The sequence below is a fragment of the Phaenicophaeus curvirostris genome, chromosome 18 (genome assembly GCF_032191515.1).
Source record: "Phaenicophaeus curvirostris isolate KB17595 chromosome 18, BPBGC_Pcur_1.0, whole genome shotgun sequence".
NCBI lineage: Eukaryota > Metazoa > Chordata > Aves > Cuculiformes > Cuculidae > Phaenicophaeus > Phaenicophaeus curvirostris.
Window position 1 is genome coordinate 8,363,774 of NC_091409.1, and position 9,557 is coordinate 8,373,330.

At 62.6% G+C, this 9,557-nt stretch overlaps 1 protein-coding gene across 1 annotated transcript; it reads left to right on the forward strand.

Annotated features, from left to right (window-relative positions):
- Positions 1–1,006: 1,006 nt before the first annotated feature.
- On the forward strand, positions 1,007–9,342 carry ANGPT4 (angiopoietin 4). Its single transcript, XM_069871550.1, has 9 exons — positions 1,007–1,359; positions 5,168–5,323; positions 5,547–5,668; positions 6,022–6,254; positions 6,617–6,732; positions 7,617–7,718; positions 7,801–7,967; positions 8,552–8,682; positions 8,764–9,342. Exons 1-9 carry the CDS (start codon positions 1,051–1,053, stop codon positions 8,922–8,924), a joined length of 1,497 nt encoding a protein of 498 aa, XP_069727651.1. The 5' UTR covers positions 1,007–1,050; the 3' UTR covers positions 8,925–9,342.
- Positions 9,343–9,557: the final 215 nt, after the last annotated feature.

Sequence of the window (9,557 nt, forward strand, 5' to 3'; positions counted from 1 at the left end):
GCCTGTGCCCACTACCCTAGTTGTCAGCTCCAAGGAGAACCAGCCTAGAACTAGCCCAGCACAGAACTAACCCAGCCTAGAACTAGCCCAGCACGGAACTAACTCAGCCTAGAACTAGCCCAGCACAGAACTAACTCAGCCTAGAACTAGCCCAGCACAGAATTTGCACAGTACAGCACTAGCCAAGCCTAGAACTAGCCCAGTCCAGCACTAGCCCAGCCCAGCACTAGCCCAGTCCAGCACTAGCCCAGCTCAGCACTAGCCCAGCACAGCACTAGCCCAGCACAGAGGCTGGTGGCCACGGTGACCCCAGCTGCTGGCCCCCAGCCATCCCAGCTCCTGCAGACCCCCAGCCCTGGAGCTGGGCACGCCACACCCTGTGTGGTGTCCGATCGGTTTGTTCCAAGCTCTGCCTGGACACAGCCCCCATCCCGGTCCCCTCAGGCTCATCCCGCAGCTGGAGCAGCCGGATCCAGGCCTGGCTCCCCCCAGCACTATAAATAGCTGGGATGGGATGGGGTGTCCTGAGGGGAGGGTCTCCGCGGGGGGTGATCAGGAGGGACTCACTGGGTGCTGGGTTTGGAGGATGGGAGGGCTCGGTGCCCGTGCAGGCATCTCACCACTGCTGCCTGGCTCAGGAGGTGCAATGAGCTGCGCAGAGAAGAGCCGAGGGGGGCGGCGGGGGATGCGTGTGCAAGCGTGTGTGTGTGTAAGACACATTTTTAGATCACGTGTGAAACTTGATCCCCCCCACAGTGGGCTCGGAGGAGAGAAAAAAAGATAGAAGTATTGTTTTTAAACAGATTTTTTTCCTTTGTTTTTATTTCCCCCCCCCCTTTCCCCCTGTGAGGGCTGCGGATGCCTGGCGATAAAAGGCCGTGGCGGCCGGAGCTGGCTCAGAGGGAGGAAATGCTGAAATCGCAGCGTTTCGACTTGGCGGCGAGCACCCACTGACCCACGCCAGCGAAACGCGGCGGCGTGGCCGCCCGGGAAGCGCGGCTGCAGCACGGCGCTCTCACCCCTACCCGCAGCCGCAGCGACCCTCGTGCCATGCGAGCGCTCAGCCTCGGCCTCATGGCCCTGACCTGTGCCGCGACGGCGCTGAGCGTGGCCGGAGCCCAGCGCCGAGCGCTGGATGGAGGCGGCCGCCGGCGGTACCACCGGGTGCAGCACGGCCACTGCAGCTACACCTTCGTGCTGCCCGAAGCTGACCCGCCACCCTGCCCGCCTGCGCCCGCCGGCCCCGCCAACGCGCTCCTGCAGCGGGACTCGCCGGCCGGCACCACCGCACATGGGGCCACCCAGCGCCTGCGGCACCTCGAGAGGATCCTGGAGAACAGCACCCAGTGGCTGCTGAAGGTAGGTGGTGGGGATCGGGTGGTGGGTGGGGGTCTGCCTGCAGCGCCTGAGTGTGCAGCATCCTCACATCGGCTGCCACTCTCGCTCCCAGCTGCCGGGGGCACAGCCGGGTGCATGCGGGTTGTGCCAGGTCAGCCCAGTCAGCATCTCCTCTGCGGGTTTGATCCTGAACAGTTGGCACTGCAAATTTGCTCCCCAGAGGGGATGGATGCTAGGGGTGCTGCAGGTGCTGCGGGTGCTGTGGGTGCTGCGGGTGCTGCAGCTCACGGGTGCTTGCGGCTGTGTCCCACTGCCATCCCCTCCATGGCTCCTTGTGCTCCCAGCTGAGCTGGCTGTGCCAGGCATTCCTCAGGGCTCAGCGCTCCCCATTCTGGATCAGGATGCAGCCCTGCTGGAAAGCTCCCGGGAGCGATTTTGGCAGGCGGTGGAGCAAAGGCAGGGGCTGCTGAAACCTCTCCAGCTTCATCATTTTCCCACTTATGGGCTTTGCAAAAGCTCCTGGTGCTTGGTGAGGGTTTGAGTGGGACCCATGGTTCCAGGGTGGCCCCTGTGACATATGGGTGGGGTGCTGCACTGGAGGGGTTGTGTGCCCAAGGGGGTGCCCCTCACACCCCCTCAGTTCACCCCATCCCCACCACCCACGGCAGGAAGAAGTGCTTCCTTCCCCAGGGTTCGTGAGCCCTGATCGAGCCCCCATCTGCCAAACGCAGCCGCCTGCGTCAGACCCAGGAATAGTTCGTCCCGAGGGACCCCTCCCTGGGGAGCTGCAAATCCTGCACTCTTGTGAGGCAGCGGGACCCTTTGTGCCCGTGCGAGGGGCTCAGCCCTGGCCACTGCTGACCCTGCAGCCGAGCGGCATCACTGGCACAGCCGCATCCACATCCTGACCGTGTCCTGATGGGGTGCAAAGGGAGCTGCCTGCCTCATCACCCCGAGAGCCTGGTTGTAGCAGCGGAGCTCGAGGCCAGGGCCAAATGCACTGAGCAGGGGTCCCGGGGTGGCCCGTAATGGCCACACTGCTCGGGGAGCCTCTCCTGGCCATGGGAGATGGAGGGGGGCAGCAAGAACACACAGTGTTCCCTCAGTCATCCCAGATGACAGATTCCTCAAAAGCTGGGAAAACGCTGAGCCACAGCTCTGCTGAGAGCCAGACGGGATGTCACAGAGGGACCAGGAAAGCCAGCCACCACCTGGCTGGTGGCTGTGAATTTCCATCACTGTGGGACCTGCTGGGTCTGCTGTGGAAGCTCAGCCCTGGGATGCCTGCGCTGTGGGGTTCCTGCAATCTGGGATCCCTGTGCCCTGTCATCTCCACACCCTGGGAATGCACGAGGCAGCGGGGCACTGGGCAGCTGGTACCCCATCCCATCCCATCCCTCAGCATGGCCCCTCCGTTCCGAGGCAGCTTGCAGCTCTTTTTTTCCCGTTGTTCCCTGGCTTTCCTAATTTAAGCAGAGCTGCCCAGGGACGCTTGTTTTGGTCGGACTCCAGGCCTGAACAAACAAACTGGGGCTCGAAGGAGGCATCGGGTTTGGGGACAGATTGTAAACAATATCACATCCCTATCTGCCGTGCCGTGTCCCAGGATCCCTGCTGGGGACTGGGGTCCTGCTGGAATCAATGGGAGAGCTCCCAGGGCCCCCTCAGGCACCCCCAGCACCCAGTTTTCCCCAGGGACCCCATCAGCAGCACTGGGGTACAGTCCTCACATGGCTGGGAGGGACAGGGAGGGGACAAGGATTCAGCACAGGGGGACACACATCTTCTGCTCGCTGTCCCGCTGGCTGTTCCCAGCTCAGGAGGAATTCGTTGTAGTTCAAACACAAACATTTGATGGAGCCACAGGGTCTGGGGAGGGGGCTCGGGCTGGGATGGTTTCCCCAGGGGGTCACCAGGAGGCTGGTGGCTCTGGGGCTGGTGCTGCTCACCCTGGCATGGACTGGGGTGAGCTCTCCTGGATTGGGGACACCCTAGATGGTGCTTCTGGGGCGCTGAGCCCAACAAACCTGGCTCACCTCAGCACCCATGGGTGAAGAAAGGGCAATCCCAGCTTCCCAGGGCTCCCAGCTTCCCAGCCCTGGGCACAGAGCCTATCCCTGTCGGGTCCCCTCTGCCCCCCGGGACCGGGAATGCTGTGTCCCCCTCCAGCCCCCGCTCCCAGGGAGCTGCTGGGGTGATTTCTGCTCTGTGCTCAACCTTCCCTGTGCCAGCCTGACCTTTTCCACGGGCCCACACTGCCCTCAGGCTCCGAGATATGTTTATTTTTTTTAAAAAAATGGCAAGATTGAGAGGGAGAGAAGGCCTCCGCGAGCCTTGTGAGGCTGCAAGATTAACGACGTGGTTAAAGGGAAACTCTCCAGCAATCCCTCAGCTCCGGGAAATGTTTTCCAGACGTGGCTCTCTGACCTTTCCCCACTTCCTCCCTGCGAGGGAAAATCCTGGGGGAAGCGGGGTGCAGGCAAGGCTGGTCGGGGTGCCCCTCGAGGGTGCCGGCAGAGGGGCGATGGCTTTGCTGCTGGTGCTGGGGAGGAGGGAATGGGGGCAGGAGGGAAGGGGATCCCGCTGCTGCCAGCCAGCGAGATTTCATCGTGCTCAGACAAGTGCACACTGGAGACCTGCACCCTGTCCTTCTCCCATGCGGATCATCCCAGCCCCACTCGCCACCCTCCGCACCACCCAGAGAGCCCCAGCCCACACCAGCTTGTCCCAAATGGTCCACGGCCTCAAGGGATGCACAAGGACATGGGCAGCATCCCTGTTTGGGAGGTTGGTTGGGAGGTTGAACAGGGAGCAGGTCCAGTGCCCGTCCCGCTCCCATGAGGATCATCCCAGCCCTGTGCCGTGGTCCTGCTTCCATGTGGAACATCCCAGCCCCACTGACTGCCCACCACACCACCCGGAGAGCCCCATCCCGCCCCAGCTGGTCCTGTCTGCTCCAGCCTCATGGGATGCACAAGGATGCGGGCAGCATCCCTGGCTGTGAGGTTGGGCAGCGAGCAGGACCAGGGGGAGCGTGGGGATGGGGGGATCTGTGGGGTGGAAGGAGCAGGGCAGCCCCCATCCCCTCTTGCTCCGTCCGGCACGGGGCTGCTTTCCCAGCGTGGGTGGCAGCGCAGCCCCTTCCGCTCCCCGCGGCCCCCGCCAAGGCCATCGCCCCGGGGAGGGCCCGAATGGGAACTTCATGGTGGAGCTGCCAGAAATAGCAAAGCCTTGGGGAAAGGCGACTCCCCCGCGGGCTGGGGAAGCGGAAGCGACATCTCTGCTGTGTCCGCAGCCGGCTTCTTCCCAGCCCAGAGCCCTTCCCCATGGTGGGGCAGCACCGGGGCAGGACACCCACCTCCCCCAGCTGGTGGTGGCCCTCAACTTCTACATCCCTGGGGCTGGGAAACAAGGGGCTGGGGGCTGGAGCCAGGCTGAGGCCAAAGCTGGTGCCAGCGCCGATGCCAGTAGCGATGCTGGCCACTCTGCCTGGCTGCTCTGCACAGGCCACCCCAGCTGGGCAGCAGCCCCAGCTTAACAACAGACCTGGGCACACCAAACCCATGCCCGGTCCCAGTCCAGGAATCCTGCTGGCACCGCAGCCCTGGAATCTTGGCAGCCCTTGCTGGAGGGATGCTCCCCCGTGGTGAGAACAGCTCTGTCCTCCCGAGAAGCTTCAGATGGCCCCGGGATGGGTCGTGCCACGCTGAAGCGCTCACAGGGCTGTGCTGAGGGGCTGTGCCAAGCACCGCCAAGCTCAGCCAGAGTGCTGAGGGTGGACCCGGAGCGCTCCCAGAATGCCCTGATGCGTCCCCGCTCCCCTCCACAGCTGGAGAGCTACATCCAGAGCAGCGTGAAGCCGGAGATGGTGCAGCTGCGGCAGACGGCGGTGCAGAACCAGACAGCCACCATGCTGGAGATCGGCAGCACCCTCCTCAACCAGAGCGCCGAGCAGAGCCGCAAACTCAGCGACGTGGAGACCCAGGTAGGGGCTAGATGGGGTGCACGGTGCACATGTCCCCTTGTCCCCACCATCCCCAGGACCACGGTGGGTGACACAGTTTCTCTGTTGCTAAAAGTGAGGCAATTCCCCAAGGTACTGCACCGGTACCGGGGTTGTGTGCCAGGGAGCCACAAGCCCGGTGACATCGAGGACGTGGCGTGGCCCTGGCTGCTTACACCGATGCTCGCCTCTGCTCCCGGGGCAGGTTCTGAACCAGACATCGCGCATTGAGATGCAGCTGCAGGAGAACTCCTTGTCCACCACCAAGCTGGAGAAGCAGCTGCTGCTGCAGACGAACGAGATCCACAAGCTGCAGAACAGGAACAAGTAGGGCCTGGGATGACCCAGGGACCCCCACAGCCCCTGGACCTCGGGAGGAGGATGGTCTCTTCCACCCCAGGAGCACAACTGCACTTTGGGGGGGCTTGAACCCCTCCCGGGGCTGTCTGGGGTCCCTGGGGATTGCACAGCCTTGGAACAGCCCCCTGGGCTTTGATTCCTCCTGGCTCAGGACATACCAGAGGTGCCAGGTGGGGCGCAACAGGGAATGGGGACAGCTCTGGTTCCCTGCAGATGTGCTGGGGCTCTGCAGCTGGGACAGGATCCGCTGTGCCACCCACTCCCTGCTCGGTTGCTTGGCATGGGCACGGCCCCCTGTCACCGCTGCCTCCCTCTTTCAGCATCCTGGAGGTGCGGGTGCTGGAGATGGAGGCAAAGCACCAGGAGGAGCTGGCAGGGGCCCGCTCGGAGAAAGAGAAGCTGCAGCACCTGGTGAGCCGGCAGAGTGGCACCATCGAGGAGCTGGAGAAGGCGCTGGTGGCTGCCAGTGCCAACACCAGCCTGCTCCAGCGCCAGCAGCTCCAGCTCCTTGAGTCGGTGCAGAGCCTGGTGCACCTCGTCTCCCTGGGCAGAGGTGAGTCGGGGCGTGTGGGCAACGGGATTGCTCCTCACAGCCCCCATGAAGGAGCTCAGCTCAGGCATGGATGGCTTTGCCCCAAAAAAAGGGGCCTGATGCTATCCCAGAAGCAGCTCTGAGGCCCCAGGGGAGAGTTCGTGTCCCAGCATTGTCCCCAGCCACGGCAAATCACCAGGCTTAGGCTGGCGGCAGCCCTGGTGCATCCCTGCCGCCTCACTCAGCCCCTGGGAGATGATACAGAAGAAAGAAAAATAATCCAATGGCCCAAAAGCAGCTAAAGGGAGTGGGAAGAGCAACAAAACCAGACAGGGCTGCGGCAGAGTTGGGGTTTCTGCCATCTCACCCCAACTCTGCCGCAGCCCCGCTGCCCGGGCAGGAGCAGCGATTCCAGGACTGCGCCGAGGTGCGCCGGGCGGGCATCCGTGCCAGCGGGGTCTACACCCTCCACATCACCAACCTCAGCGAGCCCAAAAAGGTGAGCACAGCCCAGAGAGGGGCCTTCAGCACAGCCCCCCAGGATGCTGCTGTCCCCAGTGCCCCCTGGCCCCAACCACAGCCGGTATCCCTGCACAGTGGGCACATCCCAACCCCTCCTGCTGGGCAGTGCCCCTCACCCTGTCTGGCCTTTGGGGCTGAGGTGCCTCAGGGGCTGCAGAGGGGGAAAAGGGCAAAGATGGGGGGGATAAAATTGATTTTAAAGCCACCCTACAGGCCACCTGTGAGCACAATCATAGAACCATAGAATCAACAGGTTGGAAAAGACCCACTGGGTCATCGAGTCCAACCATTCCTATCAAACACTAAACCATGTCCCTCAGCACGTTTTCCACCAGTCCCTTAAATACCTCCAGGGAAGGTGACTCAACCCTCTCCCTGGGCAGCCTCTGCCACTGCCCAATGACCCTTTCCATGAAAAATTTTTTCCTAATGTCCAGCCTGAACCTCCCCTGGTGGAGCTTGAGGCCATTCCCTCTTGTCCTGTCCCCTGTCACTTGGGAGAAGAGCCCAGCTCCCTCCTCTCCACAACCTCCTTTCAGATAGAGAGCAATGAGGTCTCCCCTCAGCCTGTTCTCCAGCCCCCTCACCAGCTTTATTGCTCTTCTCTGGACTCGCTCCAGAGCCTCAACATCCTTCTTGTGGTGAGGGGCCCAGAACTGAACACAGGATTCGAGGAGCGGTCTCACCAGTGTCCCACCAAGAGCCACAAAGCGAGGAAAGACCCCTCACCCCCAGCCCAGCTCATGCTCCCCAGCCCCACATCAAGCTCTAGCACCCATGCAGCACCCGCGCTGAGCTGCCCAGCCCAAACCAGCCCCCATCACCCTGCTCTGCTCCCCATCCCTGCTCTTCCCACTGCAGGCATTCTGTGACATGGAGACAGACCGCGGCGGCTGGACCATCATCCAGCTCCGCACCAATGGCAGCCTCAGCTTCCAGAGGACCTGGAGGGAGTACAAGCAGGTCTGCACCCACCCAGTGAGGAGGGCACACTGAGGGCATCGCAAGCATCCCATGCTCACCCCCCTCTTCACGGTTCCCCCAGGGCTTCGGGAACGCAGCGGGCGAGTACTGGCTGGGTAACGAGGCCGTGCACCTCCTGACGAGCCAGGCGCCCTACGCCCTGCGCATCGAGCTGTGGGACTGGGAGGGCGGCCAGGTCTATGCCCACTATGGGAAATTCCAGCTGGGGAGCGAGAGGCAGCTTTACAGGTAGGAGAGAGGCTCTGGGTGGGCACCCCCACCTCCAGCTGTCCCTAAGCCCCAGGGGCAGCGGTGGCAAGGGCTGGCTGTGATGACCAGGGAGGTGTGTGGCCCCCGGAGGGTGTGGGATCACACAGGGCTTCACTGGGATGTCCCGGCAGGGTTACGTCTTGGCAGAGCTCCTCTGCAGGAGCCCAAGGACAATGTTGTGCCACCCACTCTGTCTTCTCTCCAAAGGCTCCTGTGAACCCAAAGTAGAATCATAGAATCATAAAATCATAGAATCACCAGGTTGGAAGAGACCCACTGGATCATTGAGTCCAACCATCCCTATCAAACACTAAACAATGTCCCTCAGCACCTCGTCCACCCGTCCCTTAAACCCCTCCAGGGAAGGTGACTCAACCCCCTCCCTGGGCAGCCTCTGCCAGTGCCCAACGACCCTTTCTGTGGAAAATTTTTTCCTGATGTTCAGCCTGAACCTCCCCTGGCAGAGCTTGAGGCCATCCCACACCATCCAATCTCCCCGAGTGGGGCTGAGGGTCTCTGTGACCCCCCAGCAGCACTGAAGGTGGCCGTGCCATGCCATGCAGGCTCTCACTGCAGGATTACAGCGGCACGGCTGGGCAGCAGAGCGGCTTGGCCCTGCAGGGCACCCACTTCAGCACCCGCGACGCTGACAATGACAACTGCCTCTGCAAGTGCGCCCAGATGCTGTCAGGAGGTGAGTGGGGAGCAGGGACCCCCATGCCACCCCCACGGGTGCCCACCCGAGATGCCACCCTCCCACCGTACTTCCTCGCAGGCTGGTGGTTCGATGCCTGTGGCCTCTCCAACCTGAACGGCATCTACTACCCGGCCCGGCACAACATCCGCAAGCTCAACGGCATCCGCTGGCACCACTTCCAGGGCCCCAGCTACTCCCTGAAGGGCACCCGCATGCTGATCCGACCCGCCAGCTTCTAGCACACCAGCAGCTGGGATGGCATCACAGCTGGTGCCAGCCTGGCATGGAGGTGGGAGAAGGGATGACTGAGCCCTCCCAGCTGCTGCAGGGAAGCTTTTCCCCCAGTTATTGTTTTTCACTCATTTTTTTATTCCGTCCTCTGAGATCCTGCCCATCACAGAGAGGAGCTGGACCCCCAGCTCCCCAGGCCACCTCCTTCACCAGGGATGGGGGTCCAAAACCCTGCCAGGACCCCCTGCTCAGCCCGGCTCCAGGGTGCAGCGGGGACTTTGCCTTTTCTGTATGGTTGAGGGCATTGCAGATCCCCCTCCGTCCCGCTTTTCCCATGGGATTAGGAGTGCTGGTGGGGACGGGGTCCCTGTGACACGAGGGTCTGGTGCCATCCCTCCTTCCCTTGCTGCTTCTTGCAGGATCGGGCTGGGCATTTCCAGCCTTTGGGGGTGGGAGGGAGGAGAAGGGGGAGCCTTTGGGGACCCTGGAGGGACCATCTCCAGGCTGGGATGGTTGGTGGCCCCATGGCAGGGTGAGGCTGAGGGGTCACAGGTAGAGAGGGGATTGCAGCTTGGGATGGGGATGGGGGGGTGGGAGGTGATGGGAAGGGTCTTGGGGGTGGCTTTTGAGGGGATCTGAGC